Source organism: Monopterus albus, unplaced genomic scaffold (assembly GCF_001952655.1).
Source record: "Monopterus albus unplaced genomic scaffold, M_albus_1.0 scaffold269.1, whole genome shotgun sequence".
Classification (NCBI taxonomy): Eukaryota; Metazoa; Chordata; class Actinopteri; order Synbranchiformes; family Synbranchidae; genus Monopterus; species Monopterus albus.
In genome coordinates, this window is record NW_018128149.1 from 672,587 (window position 1) to 692,628 (window position 20,042).

A 20,042-nucleotide genomic window follows, 5' to 3' on the forward strand; every position below is an offset into this window, starting at 1 on the left:
GAATGTTTTAGTTACACATCACACATACAACATACACACACATTGAGATTCTTCATTTTGTTATGACTAGGTAATACACAGCTGCTCCAAGCATGTGGAGCTCTAGATAAGAGATGGAGTCTGTTGGATGGACTTCATCTGTGTACAGGCTTAGCCCACAACTGATAAATGTATTAGGACAGACTTATTCATTTACTTTTAAGGACCTTTGGCTGGAGGATTATTTGGGTTGGGCACAGCGATGTGACACTTGCGGCCTAAGTAAGTAAATAAATAAATAAATGTTTTCTCTGCAAGTTGGCAAATTATTGTTAAAAGTCACCCTAGGATTTTATGCTCTTGAAATGTGCTTGGTGTAGGGATATTTAGTGACAGGACTTGATGCATTACCACTGTAGTCCTTAACTACAATGTATGCTGCATGAGAGGAAAAAAACACAATGGTTTTGGTGGGGTGGGGGACCGTGGCATACATGTGAGCCATTTTATGACCGTGTATGGTTTCTGAAGATGATGGTGTGCTTGGAAATCGCTTTATATAACAGACTTATATTTTATTTCCCCCCAGTTTATACATTTATTTCATTAAATTAAACCAGATGCCTCCAGGAGCTTGTCTAACAGCTAAAAATGTAAATCGGGTTTGTATTAATCTGAAGATGGATCTACTGTATATAGTATTTTCCATCTCAAATATCTGCTCAGCATAATGTGATGCCCTGACATTATGTTCTGGTTGGAAAGGAGAGAAGTGTTCTCAAGGGAACAGCTACTGTGCCCACCTCATGGCTGTTGTAGACTCACTTCATGACCTGATGTGTTGTGCATAATTGATTCCTGTATTTCATTGCGAGCAAGCGTGCAAATGCAGTGGTGCAAATGTACATACATAGGCGCTCTCAAACAATACAGCTAAGGTGGTAATTGTTTCAAATGAAGTAGAAGCTATTTGTTTGTGAAATTGCTCTTTATGATGAAGTACAAGCCCTTTAGCTGTGTATGGCTGACTTAAAATCAAGATTTCAGGCATGACAGCTTTTGGTTTTGTTTCAGACATTTACCACAGCTCTCTGGCCAAAGCTGGCTGAGATGAAAGCCACCTGTGATTAGCCACAGGATGCTGTCCTGCTGGTCCAGCTCTGGGAGCTTCACTGCTTCACACTGTTGTAACCTACAGATTAACATTTATGGCTCAGTATGTGCTGCTGGACTTTCTGGGTCAACACCAAGTGGAAAGATTGAGGAGTGGGCCTGACTTTGTAACAGTGCTGCTCTCCCTGCGTGTTGCGGGCTGAGCCTGGCAGGGAGAGCCAAACAGAAATGTGCCTGGCTCTGTCATAGGGAGAACAAAATGGAAATGCATTGTGCTCTCGGCTTGTGAAAACTGCTCTGAGTCAATACCTGGGCGCTGTCTAGGTTCAGCCTTCATGAAATACAGACATTCTACTCCAATTCAGGAAATGTTCCATGTTTATAGGCCATTACCTGATAAAATCTTTGTCACTATAATACACATAGTAAGATTTGCTTTGTAGTTCATCATAATATATTGTCCAGCTCACCTTAAAATGTTCTATCCCCCGTCAAACGATACAGTTGCACTTATATTTTATCTGTTTTGAACTTGGTGTTATTTGATATTAAAATAAATTTGAAATTTAAAAATTGGCCGATTTCTTTATTATTTATTATTATTTCTTTATTATTAAGTGGGGCTTGAAAATTCACCCACCCTCTTAAGTGGGGAATGACAGAAAATGTTTGAGAACCACTGGTTTAACAGAACCTGTAGGTGCAGAGGTTTTGGCGCGACAGGACACAGTTAGACAGTTAGCTGACGTTATATGAATTCCATTCAAACAGTTCACAATCGGCGCTACGTCTGTGATATTTGCTGGACAATACATCAGATAAAGTGAGTTTTCTTTCCACAACATGGCGGAAGAATGTGAGTGCATTCTAGGAGAGGGTTTTTCGCATCTTACTGTTGTTTACAACATTCTCCAAAACAATCACGTCATGAGGGACCTGCGCCGACACCTCGACTGTTGTGATTGGTCGGGCTGCCATACGTAGCAACACCCTGCGTCAGTACGTCATAATCTTGTCGTCCCCATCTGCTAATGCGACTGAGTACAGTTCAGATTTGTGCTGTTTTGCGGTCAGACCCGGTCATACTGATGTAGTGACCAGGGTGCTCAGTCCGACGTTAAGCCGACGCATTCAGATGCCGTCAGGTTAGTGGAAAGGAGTGCGTGTCTGGAGGTGGATGGGTTCAGGTGCTTACAGGAGACAGATGTGCAATGTGATAATCATAAACAGACCAAAATTATTTCTCATAGCTAATACCTTTTTAATGACTTCCTCACAACTCATTAGCATGTTAACATAACTACCAGGTAATTTTTCCTGAGTCTTGTAAATGTTCTTGATTTGTTCTTGGAAAATAATAAAAACTAAAGTTACAAAAGACCCATTGCTACCAGCTAAACCAGGTCACTGACCTGTACTGCAGGATGTGAGAGGGTGGTGGACAGAGATGGACGTGACCGAAGGCAGAGGTGGCCGAGTGTACAGGCCGGGCCGGGCCGAGCGGTCAGTCAGACAGAGAGACTGGTGGAATAATGATGAGGACAGGGATGCAAATGAAACAAGGAGAAATGGCACCGAGGCGTCAGACGGACTGAAATGCAGACATGTATGTTACACTCTGACTGTGACGAAGACAAAGTCTCATGCCATAATGTTGATATTATTGATATGTTGCCAAACTATGCATTTTATAGTAACCAAAGCCAAACCGAGGACCTTCTCATCAAACAAATACAGACTCCTCATGTTAGTCACAGTTCATCACTGACCAGCTGCAGTAGAGGGCCACTGATCTAACTGTCCACCACCACGTCCTGTATAAAAGGTACAAGCCAGAAAATGGTCAGAAAACGGCCTCCAGGGACAACGCCTTCTAGCACCGTATTAACTCTACCATTCGTTTTACATTTGTTAGGATACAAGAGGAACTGCAGCTGCAACTTTGTAATGGGGTGAAACCGTCCACAGTGGCTGGTACTTATCAGTGCGTGTTGGACCACATGTGTGTGCTGGTACCTGGAAGCAGATGGGCTGGTGGATGTCCTGCACTCTGAACTGCTTGAGGAAGCGCTCGTCCTGGCTCCAGAACAGCCTGATATCCGGGATGCTGTACAGGACCATGGCCAGTCTCTCCAGTCCAAGGCCGAAAGCCCAGCCCAGCTTGTTGCCTGCCCCTGCTGCAGAAACACAACAGACAACTAGCTATTAACATGCATACTAACAGTAGTAGTGCTTCAGTTGGTCGGTGTCCATCAGAGGGCTCCATCTGTGGTTTGTGCTGTCAGTCACTCTGCTGGAGCCTGGAGTTTTTCATTTCAGAACTAAACTCTTCAGCTGCTTCAAGGCAGGTCGAAACAAAGGGCAAACGCCTGGCGGAATAAAGGATTATGGGTAATTCCAAGGATTTCAGGCATTTCCAGCATGGGACCCAGATGTGAGAGAAGTGGTTTGTCTCTCTGGGATGACACTAATTGAGACAAACCTGCCTCCTCTCTGATGTGCTGACCCTCCAGAACCTAAGCCCGTGACCTCTGTCTGGGTCATAACCCGCTGTTTAAGAAACAGAATGGAAAATAATTCCACCAAACATCTGGGATTTAATTGTGAAGGTAACTTCAGTCAAAGGAAATGGATTTTCTTTAAAAACCAGCTTGAGTTTTTTTCCCTCTTATTCAGCTGTACACTAGTTTCCATACATAAAGACATGTTTGTTGTGTCTCTGTTCGTACTGATACCACCAGAACTCAAACTGCATGTAACTACAGAAACAAACAGTTCCGAGTTTAAATCAGCTGCTCCACATCTGCTCGCAGCAAAGAAGAAGAACCAGACAGATCTCTGACGACAAACACAGAGTTCAACAGTGAAACCTACTGTTTCAAAATAAAAGTCCACAGCTCTGGGAGGCTGGACTAACTGTAGGCACACTGGTGCTTTGAGCTAAATGCCAACGAGCGCAGTGACAACGCCAACATGCTCAGCACGTGGTTATTGCACCATGTTCACCATCATTTAATTCCTTTAAGGGCCTTGTGGGCAGTTTTGGACTGGAGGTGTGTTAACGTGTCCAACCAGCTTCGCTCAGATGGAAACCTGTGCAGCATGTGGGCTCAGGTTTAGTGGGTGTGCTGTGTGTCACTGTGGAACGAACACACAGCAAGGTGCCGCCATATTGCAAATCTGTAGAAACAATTAGCTTTGTGGCTGTCACATCCATCTCAGAGGAGTAGGGGCTGTAATGTGGACGTTTTTTAAAAATATTTCTGCATGAAGGGCTTCGAATGGCTCCGCACTAATGGACAAACATACCCACAAGTGCACAAACACACACAGTGGGAGCGTGAGCTGGAGGAAGGATTACCTGCTCTGATTGGAAATGCTTCTGCTTATTATGATGATGTGTAACCTGGCTGCCCCCCACCTCTTTGTAGGTCTGTGTATGAGCGCACAAAGCGCAGTGCACGCAGACAGACACATACTTCCTCCTTTACATCCTGGTCTCATTGGTCCCGGTCCAATCAGCAGCTGGGGAATGTGGTTTCTATGCTAATGAGCGTGGGGTCGAGGGTTTGCGGGAGCCGAGGGAAGATGCCGGAATAAATCTCCGCTTCATGATAAGGCACAATCAATCAGCTGGGTGACCCCTCTCATCATCTCCTCTTCCTCCAGCTCTCCTTCATCCTCGTCTCCTTCACTTCTCTTTTCTGTTTCACTACATCGTCTAGGCTTTTCTCTCCCTCAGTCTTTCATTTGTTCTTTCTTTCTCCATTTGTTTTTTCAGCAATCTTCCTCACTGTCCTCCTCCTCTTCCTCTCCCGTCTTGTCCACCTGTGGTCATTTTGTCAACAGACTGATATCAGGTCACCTGTCACAATGCTTAATGCACATTTCAAATTAAGACTGGACCTAGGTGCTGGATGATGGCTGTCAGCTCCTACTTTCTCCTTTCCTCTTCCTGTCCATCATAGCTTCCTATTAACCCGCCTCCTTTCCTTCGGCCCTCCTGCCATGTGGTCTCAGCTCCCCCCTGACAAAACCTGATTTTTCATTTGTTTCTCTTCCTCCACCTCTCCCTTCATCTGTCTCCACTCCTCCTAATTACATTTCCCATGAAAATATTTATGACTGCATTATTAAAGCCTGCGTGGCGGCGGCTGTGGTTTTAAGCTGCAGGATCATGATTAAGCGTAGTGATTACATAGGCAGCTGTGACAGTAAACACCACTTGTAATTAGACAGGGTGCCTGCAGGTCTTTGCAAGTGAAATGGAGAATTAATGTGTTTGAGATTTACCCAGTAAATGACTAACACTGTAGTGTCACGTTTAAATATACCGATGTTCTTTGCCACATACAAACGTTCTGTGTAGTTCTTTAAAACTTCTCCTTCCTTGGATTAAAAGCTGAGGTTAATTAGCACCATCTCAGCTGAAATATCAACATAATGAGCTAGCTGCTGAGAGCTGTTAAATGAAAAGTTTGTGCGTTTACTACACACCTGTATTTTTTAAAAATGTCAGCTGCAGAAGCTTTATTAAAAACCCGCAGTGTAGTTTAATAAACCTGTCTCTTTGAGCCTCGGTGGGAAATGACACTATGCTGTTGAAACGACCTATACAAGGTTTCGCAAGAGTCCCAGTTCCTCACATACTATGTAAATATTAATACTAGACAGTTAGTACAAGTACTGACCCTAACAATAGTCCTAAATACTTTCAGTTAGCATCCAAGAACTTCATCTACTGCACAAAGCTCCAAACTGGAGAGGAGCTTTAAATGAGCACAGGAGTAAAAACACTCACAGTCACATTCACAGCGCTTCAGTTGTACTAACTAGTATGCAGTACATGGCTATATCCTGAGGGCGTGGTGTAGTTTCTTCTCTAAATCTGAGGTTAGCAGAACAGAACTGGTTTAGCACTGGCAGGTGTTGGACTGGTCTATCAGCTGGGCCTCTGGGAGTGTCCACACCAGAGGAGGCTTAAAGGTGGACTGGCCAGTAAACCAGTAGAACTGGTCCGCACAGTGGAGGTCGGGGGCACAGGACTGGCCTGTAAGCGTCAGACGTACCTGGATGAGTGTAGTACTGGTTTGAAAACTGGAGGCCGTAGGTGTAAAAATGATAAGTGGGAGGCAGCCCCCCCCCCCCCAACAGGCCACACAACACAACACACAGTGAGGACAGAGCTGTGTGTGTGTTTGTGAGCGGTGGTGTGATGAGACAGCCCCCTGACCTCTGCAACGCCAGGCCCCCTCCCTCAGCCTCAATGTGTGCAGTGGTGACAGTGATGGAGCAAAGCGTCCACAGAAAGAAGCAACTTATAATCAAACGCCGTTTGATTCATCGTTCCAGCCCTGTCGTTTGCATGGCCTGTCCACTTATTGCACCAGGTTTCTGCATAAAGGCACCGAGTTGGCAAAGGGGTCAGTGTTGATTCTCCTCCTTTCTCCATCAGAGGCAGTGAAGTGGTGCAGCAGTTCAGCCTCTGTGTAAAAGGGGAGAAGTGGCCTGGGGGGGGTTGTGGGCGGAGCCGTGTGAAGTTTTGATCAAGTGTTGTTTCTGCAACACACCAGCAGGGACTGAAGCTTTACCTCTGCTCACAGGAAACAGAATCCGTGACCATAATCATTAATCCTCATCTTTTCTTTCCTACATCTCCGGTGCTCCAACACTTTACATCTCTCACCTCTCCTCTACTTTCTCTGTTTACATCGTTCAAGTCTTTGTTGTCTCTTGATCCCTTTGGTCCCATTGATCTTTACCTCCTCCCCCTAGCCTTCATCCTTCTTTCCCACCTTCTTTCATTTTCAGTCTCTGCATCATCCGTCCCCTCTCAGCTCATTATTCCTTCTCAACTCATCCATTTCTCCTCCACGTCCATCATCACTCCTTGTGTCTCTTTTAATTCCACCTGCACTGGTTCACCTCAGCTCTCAGCCTCACCATGCAGCCCACCACTCTCCCATCTCATCCACTTATCTTCCTGACACATTCATCCACACTGTTGTCCTGTTCCTCTCTGCTTTTCCCCCTTCTGTGTCTTCTTATGCGCTGTTTGTAAAGATTTTTCAAAATCTAATTAGTGCATACTTGAGTTCAAGTTGGCACTTGGGCCAAATCAGAATCCCTCAAGGGGTTCCTGAGGTGTCGCGTTCAAGAGAGTGAGCCGGACACAAGCCAAAAACATGCTGTATCAGGTCACAAAAACGTGACAAAAACTGGAGAAATGAGGGTGGTCTAAACCTCTGGACCAGTAGTATAAATGTCTCTCAGTGTACTGAACTGGTATCCATGGATGCTGCTGCACCTGTTGAGACCTCTGAATCACAGCATCCTTCAAATCTGGATGGGAACTTTAATTGCATGGACTACTGCAAACCATGCAGGTTGTGTTCAGTGACAGACACCAGGCCCTTTCCTGTGTTGAGTCTGAAGGGAGACCTGGCTCCTCCTGTTAGGTATTTTTAGTCAGATAGAAATTGGATACATACTTTATGTATTAGAAATGTTTAGTGGAGATAGGATGTCTAGTTAGACTGTTAAATGCTTAGTCATGCTTATGAGTTTCTACAGGGTACATCTGGTCAAGGATAACTAGAGAGAAGAGTTGATGACTGTCAGCAGACAGGGGGTTTAATATTATTATTATGACATGTATAACTGTAGCCTTAGCCATAATATGTTCTTATGTTTAAGTCACGACATGTTACTAGAGGTCGTGAGAATGTTTTTAGCTACACACCACTTAATCAACAAACACACACACATTGATTTGCTTCATGTTTTGACTACTGCTATGACCAGCTGCAAAGCTGGTAACAGAGACGTCTCGGTTGATGTTTCTGTGTAGTATGGGGCTAGCCCAACCGAGGGGATATAATGTATAGGCCTGGTGGGTTCAGGGTCTTTCATCTTACATCTGCCTGCGAGCAGTTTGGAGGTGCAAGATACCTGAGCGTGTAATGTTAATTTTACCTGTGATCCTTTGAATAAATCAGCACTGTTTTGAAGTTACTTGGACTGTCTCATCTCTCAGAGTTAGCAATGGTAACAAGAACCATAGTCCTGCACTCCTTTAGGTCCAGTTTCAGGCAGCTGTTGTGTTGGACCAGTCAAAGGAAGGAGTTAACACAGAGCCCTCAGAGGCCCATCATTTCACCTCACCGCATCTCACAGAGCTGCATCCTCATCCGTCACCATTAGCGGTCTTAAATGGACTACCGATAACCTGCACCGGTCTCCTAGAGCTGTGGTTTACAGAGGGAAGCTCTTACTGGCAGCGTTGAGTAGGACCATATGACTGCAGTGCACTCTGGGAGTCACACCTGACCTCAGAATCATAATTTACTGCTGAACTGATGCAATCGGAGTATTTCCATAACTATACAAGTTAAAAATCAAGGTCATGGCAGAGGCTGCTCATATACAGCAGGGTACCGAGGAGAAATATATGTTTTATCAGACTCAGACATACTGAGGCAAAACAGTCATAAAACTTAACATATGGCCATTTGTTGCATTTCAGAAAGATCCAGAAGTAAAATCTAAATACTCTCCACTCCTGTCCTGCGAAACAAATACCAGCTTTTCACAAGAAACACAGGTCTCAGCTTTGTAACAATGCATATTTCAGACGATCAAGTGGGATCTGAAATGGTCTCGAAGTACAAGAACGTTCTCGAGTCAGAACAGAAGACGGTCTGAAATATTTAAAACCTCTGGACGTGGAGACACAGAGCACAGTGTTCACAGCACAGCAGCACATGGCCAGTGATGGAAAAATATGTTTTACTAACACTGAATGATTAACCAGGTCTGATTATTACTTTGGGCTGCACAGTGGCGTGGTGGTTAGCGCTGTCGCCTGGTTCGAGCCCTGGCCGACCTGAGGCCTTTCTGTGTGGAATCTGCATGTTCTCCCTGTGCCTGTGTGGGTTCTCTCCAGGTACTCCGGCTTCCTCCCACAGTCCAAAGACATGCAGCTTAGGTTGACTGGTGACTCTGAGCTGCCCGTAGGAGTGAGTGTGGTTGTTTGTCTACATGTCAGGCTTGGGACAGACTGACGACCTGTCCAGGGTGGACCCCACCTCTCGCCCAGTGTCAGCTGGGATTGCCTCCAGTGGCAGTCAAGCTCCAGTGCCGAGCACAAACCATCGGGAGCAGTTTGGGATTCAATGTTTGGCTCCAGGGCACTTCAATACGTGTGCAGGAGGAGCTGGGGGCCAAGCATTAGTGTTTCTGTACAGAAGGTTTTCCAACACAGTGACACAGTGTTGATCATAATGATGCTGAAATCCCATTTTGGGCTTTTACTCATTGCCACACTGGGTGTGTGTCTGAATTCCTAAACACGGACTCTCCCCGCGGTGCGAGTGCCGCTCTGAGCTGCCTCTGGTAATAAATATGGATTAGGGAAACAATATGCGCCCAAACAGTCCACGTGTTATTGAGCCAGGCTCCTGAATTAAAAATGAGGGTGACATAAATTATGCAGACTGATTAGTAACGCAGCAACACGTGGGTCCACCACGGCGTTTATGGATCAATATAGTAGGAGGGCGGCAGCGCAAGAGACAAAACGACATGAGGGGGAAAATCTTTGTGTTCAGTGACTTCGGCTACAAATCGGGCTGTGTTAAAATGGACAGCAGCGTGTGGTTCCCGTTCAAACTCAGTTTAGCTCCAGTTCTTGACATATGCTGGGTTTCTGAGGGTTTGAAGTGTGATCTCTGTCTGATGTGTCTCCACTAACTGCTTGTCAAACCTCAGAAGTTTCCACACTCGTTTTGTTTTGACCTGGTGACAAATACATATACTGTAGGTCCCGAAACCTAAACAACAGGTTGTTTGGACAAAACCTCTACAACCTCTAGCAAACCAACCTGAAACAAGACAAGTGACAACTCTCACAATGAAAGAAGAGAACAGATCGGGTCATTTCCTCTTACTGATATTACACTGCGAGTGTTCACTTAAATCAGGAGGCACACACACACATGCACACAGACAAACATGAGTTATGATTCGACAAACAATGTAGTTCTTTGTATGTTTTGCATCGTTAATGCCTCAAGCAAACACACACACAAACGCTTCCTGGTCTTCTCCAAAAACACCTCCTGCTTGGTTTTATGCTAATTTCACTCCTCTGATGTGAAAGAGCACAACACACACACACACACACACACTTGTAGGTGTGTGTCGGCCGTGTCACAGAGATCAGACTATAATTACAGGTGGATTACTGAGAAATGACTGGGCTTCTGTGAGGTTAGGTGGTGGAGCTGTTCACACAGCTTAGTGAGCTGAGCCTGTGTGTTGTGGAGGTTTACACAGTTCATCTCAACACGGTGATAATCAACACCATCAGAGACCGACTCAGAGGGAGGTGGCGAGCTGACGCAGAGGCAGAGGATTTGTTTGTTGAAATTAGGCTGGCTTACACGAGAGCGACGCAGAACTAGCACTGGGTTGTAAGCAGGTAAAGTGTCAATACTGACTTTTTGTCTTTTACATTCAATCTCAATATTTTTCAGCTGTCATGTACAGCAGTGCATGTGTCTCATGTGCACAAACCTGGTTGTTCCTGGTTGTACCATCTCATCTTGATATTTGCCCCATTACCATCAAACTCTCTGACCGACCCTTGTTTCCTGTCCCATTGCTGAGACCCCTCGCTGGCCTTCCCTCACACTCTGCCTGTAGAACGATGGGAAACGAGACATAACCCCAGATGTTTAATGGCAGAGACATGATTAAACCCTGCCAAGGACGGGCTGCTTCAACCTGTGCGCTCTGTAATGAGAAAAGCGCCAACTGCACGTTACCTTAATAAAGACGTCTACATGTCAATTAGACAGACATGCCTGAGTGTGTGGTGTGTGTATGACAGTGTGTGTGTCTCCGAGGACTCACTGCTGCTGACTGTGGAGGAACAGGAGACTGCACGCGCACAAACACACATACACACACACCGTGGTGTTGGCTAAGTGTGGAGTAATAAGGGAAGCGGCCGACCAACGGAGCCTGTCCTACCTCCGATGAGTTAATGGTGCCACAGAGAGCAGCTCCGCCCCCCCGAGCCTCATCAGGACAGGAAGTCAGATATGAGACGCTGCTATTACAGCTGCTTTCACACATGCACACTCCTCACACCTAACACAGCAGCACAGGAATATCAGATGTGAGGGTGAGGACCTGGTGACACAGTTTGCTGCAGAGTGCAGAGCTATAAATAGAAAAGAACCCAGAGGAATGAAGCTGCTCACTGAACTCGGTTTAAAACCTGAGGAAACCACCCTACACAGCGCACACGCACACTGAGCGATGGGTGTTGACTACACCCCATGTTCTGCTGGACAACTTGCCTTCTTTTGCCTTATTTCCAGGTGCTCTTTGTGTTTAAAGACAAACCACAGTCACATGAAATATTTCGTTTTTTTGTAAATGTAATGACTATTCGAGTGTTTGAAAATCACTGGCCATCCAATGTATAAACATCCCTGAACTCCAGCTTTAAACGTAATCAGGAAAGAGGTGATTTATCAGCTCATGAGCAGTTTGGCCCTGACACAGGTTTCTGGATGTGTGTGTGCTTGTGACAGTGTTTAAAAGCATCATCCATATGATGATGTTAAGGTCACGGTAAATGCATCATCAGAGCCTGATTCACAGATTATTCACAGGGATTTATCACTGCCGCCTGCTCTCAGTGTGCCCCCCTCCCCCTGCTGGAGATGACCAACCAGGCCTTCTGTGTCCCACATGGATCAACTTATTGATGTGACTGCATGTTTCCTAAAATGCCTTTCGGTGATGGCGTCATCATCGTCATCGCCAGCTCTCTTGGTCAGAGTTCTTTCTGCTTTGTTTCAGCAGCTTGTGTTTGCTCTTTTCAACAGGACAACAGGCCACAAGTAGGAAGCAGCGGAGAAGTGACACATACTACAGGTTAATTCATCACCAGTTTTCATCTACTCAAAGCTTTTCACTTAGATACAGACACGTTTCATGAGGCCTGGTCAACGAGCTCATTTGACTTGGTGGCTTCATCTGAATGAATTTAGGTTTATTATGACGCCAAAACACATTTAATGAATAAAATGCTAAATGAATACTCTGCTCACCACGTCACCATCATCGTGGCTGCCAGTTTTCTGTGAGGTATAATTAGATCTTAGTTTGTTATGTTTTCTTCCAGCTCTCCAACACTGATGGGTTGTGGCTGGAGACAGTATACAGTTCAGATTCAAAATGCGACTCGAAGGATGCTTACTAAACCTGTCACAAATCACTGTAGGAGTGTCCTTGTATTGTTTCAGGAGCTGCTCAGCAACAAATAGAAGCAGAAAAAAAGCTACATTAATGTTTATTCTTTCATGAATTCCTCTAATATTAGAGTTTTTGCCTTGGACACCACTGTTTAATTATAGTTTTTGCAAGTGGAAATGAGCTTTTTAGGCAACTGAACAGCAGCAACACCGGGCTTCACTCTGAGGCTGAAAAACACTGCCAGCACCACTACATCCAATAATAAAGGCAATTAGGAGACAACGAACAAATCTTGTTAAAGAAGCTTTTCTCCAGACTTGATTCTGATAAGACGAGCTCTGACAATACAAGTGCGGCTCCAGTAAAACTGAGGATGGACTCGCGTCCGGCTCCACTACTGAGGCATCTCCTGCTGAGCAGCTGCAGCAGATGTTCATTAATCATGCTGGAGTGTAACAGCGGTGTGAGGTGGAAGCAGCTCCTCCACGGTCTTCCTCACGTCCAATTACCATGATCACTTACTCTGTGCCAGCTTGTAGCCACCTGCTAGCTGCCTGTACCCTCACTCAGGGTGTTGATCAGCGGCAGCACTTTATTTCCTTGCTGCTTTTCTCTTAACCTGTGCCCTCCCTACTTGTTTTTGTAAACCATCACATATATCTATCTTCATTTCAGGCCTGCCTGAGCTCCTTCAGACACACTACTGACAAACTTTAAGCTCGTTAGGTAGCCCGGTATCGTGCATTAATTAAGACAAAAAAACACTGAAAAATATAAATCCTCACTGCACATTATTAATTCGTTACAGCAGACCCTACAGCTGCTGACAAACGACCGGGAAGGCACCTCATTGCATATGAAAAGTGCTCAGCTGTCATCTGGCTTTCCAAGCCTTGGGCAGGTAAAGCTTTTAACCATACCAGTGTCTGACCTGTACAGATGTGTTAGGTATTTTTAGCCAGATAGATATTGGATAGATACTTTATGTATTAGAAATGTTTAGTGGAGATAGGATGTCTAGTTAGACTGTTAAATGCTTAGTCATGCTTATGAGTTTCTATAGGGTACATCTGGTCAAGGATACTAGAGAGAAGAGTTGATGACTGTCAGCAGACAGGGTGTTCAATATTATTATTATGACGTGTATAACTGTAGCCTTAGCCATAATATGTTCTCATGTTTAAGTCACGACATGTTACTAGAGGTCGTGAGAATGTTTTTAGCTACACACCACTTAACCAACAGACACACACACATTGATTTGCTTCATGTTTTGACTACTGCTATGACCAGCTGCAAGGCTGGTAACAGACGTCTCGGTTGACGTTTCTGTGTAGTATGGGGCTAGCCCAACCGAGGGGATATAATGTATAGGCCTGGTGGGTTCAGGGTCTTTCATCTTACATCTGCCTGTGAGCAGTTTGGAGGTGCAAGATACTTGAGCGTGTAATGTTAATTTTACCTGTGATTCTTTGAATAAATCAGCACTGTTTTGTAGTTACTTGGACTGTCTCGTCTCTCAGAGTTAGCAATGGTAACACGAACCATATCCTACAGATGCATGGCGTCAGAGAGAGGCAACGCTCACTTCGTTCACAAAGAGCCCGCAGCAGTCACATCCCTAAAACATCCGATGGTGGAATAGGTGTGGATGTTTCCCAGGTAATTCTCAGCTAATAAAACTCTGTTGTACTTAAGGTGCTTAAAAAGGCATCAACTTGGTCTGACTGAAGGGTTCAATTCCAGGAGGTACAAAGCACCGTGCTCCATCTCTTCCTGTTCTTTCTTTCGCTCCTTGTGGTTTTTTTTCCTTTCTAATTACTTTCTGTATAATTTCTTTCTATCTCAGTAATGCAGCTAACTGGATGTTGTAAAGGAGTCCTTTGCACTGCAGTATTTATACCATCACTCAACTAAAGGATTAGATTTTCCCCTCCACTGCACATATTTGCTTTGATAGACATTCGTAGCCTCTTGGGTGTGTAAAAGGTTACACACAATCAAACAGTAACACAGGGCCGTATGATTAGCTCCTCTAAGGTCTGTCCTCCCTGTGGTCGGATTGCTCGGCTCCTGTCACACAGAGGAACAGACTTGACCTTGCTCATCTCCTCCTAACCTGACGTGAACATGCTCTCCCTGCAGGAAGATGTTCTCGCTGTCTCTTTAACCTGCTCTCGCCTTCACTTTTACAAAGGGAAACACAAATGAGCTGTAAAGGTGAAACTGATTCACTGCTGATATAACCTGCTGCTGCCACTGAGGAAATCCACTCCAACATGTGCTCAGACAGCAGCAGTAGTACTACTGTCCCTCTCCTTGGGCAGGTTTCACTGATTTATCCTAATAATTCACACCAATGGGAACTGAATTCTTTAAACACCAGCTGTTGCAACCAGGCTTCCAACCTGTATGACCCATATGGTTGTTTGGCCCTTCCTTCTCATAGGAGAGCCTCCTCTTACACCGGCCAACTCCACCAACATTCACAGTAACATACACCACAGCAGCGAGCGTTCCGGACATTTGTTGCCATGTACATTGAATGTTGGCTCTGAAAACTACACGTTTAGATTTTCCTAAAGACTAGATAGAAACAGGATGTTTCCTGTGGACTCGTTGAGAACCTTCATTAACCGGTGATGAAAGCCATGCGCCCAGCTGGCTGTGAAGCCACTGCTGTGTCCAAATGACTCCTGTCAGGGTTCAACTGTAATCATCTGCTGCGGAGGAGATGGCAAAGATGGCGCAACTGTGTTTACTGATAACTGAGCCAATCAAAAACTGGTTTATAAGCTGAACATCTGAATATCAATCATGTAAATCCTGTGAGTTTGAACACAGGTGATTGTAGAAAACACTGTAATAATCACACATTTTAAATTTAGATTTGGATCCTGATATGCATCAAAACACATGAAAGCTGCTCTATGGGAAGTGTCACAGTTTCCGGTTGGTCTCGTCATTCTTCCTCCTATGACTCAAGTGGCGCTGGCATCACTGAGGTGACTCGGAGCTGCTCTCAGTCTAAACGTAGACATCAAAGCTCCGGGAGCTGCTCAGCCTTCAAATTAACCTTTTGCCAGCGGCGACCATGATGATGCCGAGGAGCTGTGTGAGGCTGCAGCAGTCGCAGAGCTGCAGTTTAACACCAGCTGCAGCACACAGTTGTGGCTCCTCATCCAAGCAGATGAGTGGCTGAATACTGATAGAAAATTTTGGATTTATCAGCTGGTGCTGGACAGTTGCAAAGGCACAGTCAGCTGCCAGCACCGCGCCCAATATACTATATAATGCAAGTTCACAAATAAAGAGTGGGAGGATCTGCATTTTCTTAGCAAAGTAAACCTTCAGCTTAGTAACCGAGTTAACCGCTCCAGCCCCTTCACCCTTTGCTCTAAACCTTTTCTTTCTTTCAAACGACTGGAAACATCTGGACAAGAAGTTGTGTGTGGACCTGGCCGGTCATACATGGGGAGAAGAAGCACAGAAGCTGATGTGCCACACATGGCCACTGGCTGTGTCTGCAGCGTCTAGGGGAGGATCGGTCCTTAGACACTTCACTGAGTTATGTTCCAGCAGCTCTGCTCCTCCAGCATCGTTACTATGGCACCAGCATGATCTGCATCTAACACACATGGCGGCGGATTATCGACTCAAACAATGAGACGAGACAAGGTTCAGATAAACAACTGCAGCCTGCTCATGTCGCCTCGATAATCTCCATCAGCTGCGCTCCTGCTACATGCAGTACTGCCACAGGATGCAGCCATGGCAGAAGAACATGTAGCGGTCGATGTAGAAGTTGTAGTAGTGTAACGGAGTTATAATTCCATTTGCCATAACCCAAATAATTTGTTGCAATGGCATTTTATTTTGTTACTTCCTCCGGAAGTGAGATGTGTGTGGTGGTAATAGATTGGGGTGCCCCTGCAAACTTGAGGGGGTGCAGCCCGTGCTGCTTCCTTATTCATAATAAGGAAGTGCGGTTCAATTGGCACCAGTCTGCCATACACTCTCACGGAGGTAAGTTGCATTCGCATCATTGCTGCTATACTAGCATAGCATGACAATTGGTACCTAAGTCTAAAATTGTTTTTGTTCCCTTTTAGTTAATTTGAATGCCACGAAGCTAAAGCTGTTCTGTTGTTATATTTTCTTCTGTACCAGCAATAAAGACATTTGTAGCTGAAAGATTGTCTCCAGCCGGGTCAATCACAACGCAGAGTACCTCGACACGGATGTGACGAAATCATTGCGCTACAGTAGCAGCAGTAGTGCAATAGCAAGTGTAGTAGTAACTGTAGTACAAGTGGTAGCAGAGGAATTAGTAGACAGTGGCATTAGTAGCATTACTGAACAGTAGTAGTAAAATAAGTGTTAGTATTTTTATTAGTAGTAATAGTAGCATTAGTAGATGTAGTAGCTATAGTAGTAGTAACCACATCAGTAAATTAGTAGATGCAGTGGTAGCAACAACAGTAGCATTAGTAGTAGCATTACTGAACAGTAGTAGTAGAAGAAGTGCTATTATATCTGATAGTAGTAGCACCAGCAGCAGTGCTAGCATTAGCAGACTAACAGCAGTAGTAGTAACAGGGGAAATAGACACAGTAGCAGAAATAATATTACATGTAGTAATAGTACCAAATTAATTGTATTAGATATAGCAGGGAAGTAGTAGAGGCAATAGAAGACCTAGGAGTAGCTGTACTATTAGTGGTATTAGACGCAGTAGTGCCGTCACTAAAGTAACAGTCAGTTAGTAGAAGTAGTTATCACATTAGCAGTAACTTTAGTACTAGAAGTACTATTAATAGTGCTAATATGAGAAGTAGCAGCAACAGTAATATCATTAGTACTATATGAGAACAGTAGTAACAGGTGCATAGGTAGTATCAGAGTTCGCTGCAGTAGTAGAAGGAGCAGTACAGTAGTAGCAGCTGAAGTAGTATTTTAAACATTTAAATGTTTTGGCATGAGAACAAAGTTGGAGCAGGTGAACGCCGTCAGAGATCCTGTATGAGTCATACAGCCTTTTCATTCTCTCTCTCCTCCCCACTATCTCCACCCGCCCACCACATCCTGGAGTGGATATCAAACACTGCTGAAGTAGACACCTCTGTTAAAGACTGCCTCACAAGTGACCTGAGAAAGCACAGACACCGGGAAACACACGGCTCATTAAACAAACCTGGTGTCTTAACACATCCACGCTGTGTGTGTCAGAGTGTGTTCTGGCTGCAGCGGTACAACTGCATCAGGAAAACACACACACACACACACACACACACACACACACAGTAGTAGAGTAAATACTTAGAGTATGACTGTACAGGAGCAGCTCAATAAATTAGAATATCGTGGAAAAGTCCATTTATTTTTCGGTAATTCAACTCAAATAGTGAAACTCGTGTATTATATAAATTCAGTACACACAGGCTGAAGTAGTTTAAGCTGTTGGGTCTTTTAATTGTGATGATTTTGGCCCACATTTAACAAGAGCACTTCATGCTTCCTTCTGCTGACCAGCTTTTTAAAGATGCTGATTTCATTTTCCAGCAGGATTTGGTGACTGCTCACACTGCCAAAAACACCTAAAGTTGGTTAAATGGCCATGGTGTTGGTGTGCTTGACTGGCCAGAAAACTCACCAGACCTGAACCCCATAGAGAATCTATGGGGTATTGTCAAGAGGAAAATGAGAAATGAGAAACAAAAAAATGCAGATGAGCTGAAGGCCACTGTCAAAGAAACCTGGGCTTCCATACCACCTCAGCAGTGCCACAGACTGACCACCTCCATGCCACGCCGAATTGAGGCAGTAATTAAAGCAAAAGGAGCCCCTACCAAGTATTGAGTACATATACAGTAAATGAACATACTTTCCAGAAGGCCAGCAATTCACTAAAAATGTTTTTTATAGGTCTTATGAGGTATTCTAATTTATTGAGATAGTGAATTGGTGGGTTTTTGTTAAAGGTGAGCAAAATCATCACAATTAAATGACCCAACAGCTTAAACTACTTCAGCCTGTGTGTACTGAATTTATATAATACGCGAGTTTCACTATTTGAGTTGAATTACCGAAATAAATAGACTTTTCCACGATATTCTAATTTATTGAGCTGCACCTCAATAAATGTGTGTGTGTGATTTATTACAAAATGCAGGCTCATTCACTCAGACAGGGGCAAAAATGGAACTGTGTTAATGTCTGAAGAAAAGAAAGTGAAGCCAGAGTAGAAAAACTAAATGAGTTGTTAGGACAGATGGAAATGTTACCAAGTGGGCACACAGTGCAGTGAAATCACTGCGTATGTGTGTTTGTGCACTCTGGCAGAAAGCTGAGGAGACGCCAGCTGTGCATCTTTTGCCATGTAACACACACACACACACACACACACACTAACTGCTACTGCTGAGTCAGGTGGTACAGAGTCTGATGGAGGAAGAGTGGTAAAGTGCACAGATGGTGAAAAACACACAAAACAACATGGCAACAGGCAGACACCGGTCTTCACACGTTAGGCCGAGATGTACTGATGCTTCATGTGTGGTGATAATGTCAGATGAAGACGATGAAGATGATGGTGACGTATGGTTACGGTGTGATGACATCAGTGTCGGGGTGGTCCAGAGCCGCAGCCTGTCAGTGAGGACAGAACGCCAGATGCAGCGAGAGTCATTTGTCCCAACTGTTCTGCAGTGAATAATGACCAGAGGACAGAGCGGCCCACACACAATCTGACAGAGAGCTGTGTGTGTCTACGTATGTTTCTCTAGGACTCTGTGGACATACTGTAGTGCGGCACCGTCAGCGTGAGGACATGTTGTCTGGACCCCGCCTTCAGAGGGCTGTTTGAGGGTCAGACTTCAGGTTAGAACCAGGTATGTGTTAAAAGTAGGGCGAGGGGATGTGTCATGTCAATGTCCTCCTGCTACAGACCAACATGTGACTAATAGTGTGGGTCTGTTGCCAAATGAGGAGTCAACAGAAATAAAAATGGACAGAGACTGATCTGTCACACTGGGCATGAGTAGAAACTCTGATGCTGGTATGGAGGCGCACGTTAGAGGGCACATGGACCACAAATCGACTGCTGCTCAGTTTGAAACTTGGCACTTCAGAGACACAGATTCAGATGTGAGAGCGTAATCTCAGCCATGCATGCGCACGTTTGAGTCTCCACGCTCAGATTTTGTTTTTCTTTTTTACAGTGGACATTAACAAGAAAGTCATACCAACCACATGGTCATAATTTTTCAGCCGTCCCTCCTCTCTGCCGGTATATGAGCGAACCCTCGCAGCTACGTTATAAACACAATGATCGTGATGACCACTGATAAATATCCACGCGTTCTGACTGCTAGAGTGGGTTCATACAATTTTTCCAGGGGACATTTTTTTTACAATGTGTGCATGCAGCTCAGCAGCACCAGACCTGCAAATATGAGCAGGCGTCCCTGAAGGCAGCTGAGCCGGCGTCTTCCCAAGACAAATCTCAGCGACGCTCGTTAGGACCCTAAAGCTCCATCAAACACCCGGAGAGTGTGCAGAGCGTGGCGGGTCCTCAGAAGGATCTGGGCTCCCCTGTCTTCAGATCTTACAGAGACTTGTCGCTGTGAGCCGTGAAGCGGCGGGGTGATCATCAGCTCAGCAGGGAAACCACCCACCCA

At 44.9% G+C, this 20,042-nt stretch overlaps 1 protein-coding gene across 1 annotated transcript in view; it reads right to left on the reverse strand.

Annotated features, from left to right (window-relative positions):
• The window catches only part of fars2 (phenylalanyl-tRNA synthetase 2, mitochondrial), a 119,239-nt gene that overhangs the window by 45,304 nt on the left and 53,893 nt on the right, over nt 1-20,042 (reverse strand). Inside the window, exon 9 of the mRNA XM_020621877.1 lies at nt 3,109-3,269. Coding sequence (XP_020477533.1) covers nt 3,109-3,269 — 161 coding nt within the window. The remainder of the gene's footprint in view (nt 1-3,108; nt 3,270-20,042) is intronic.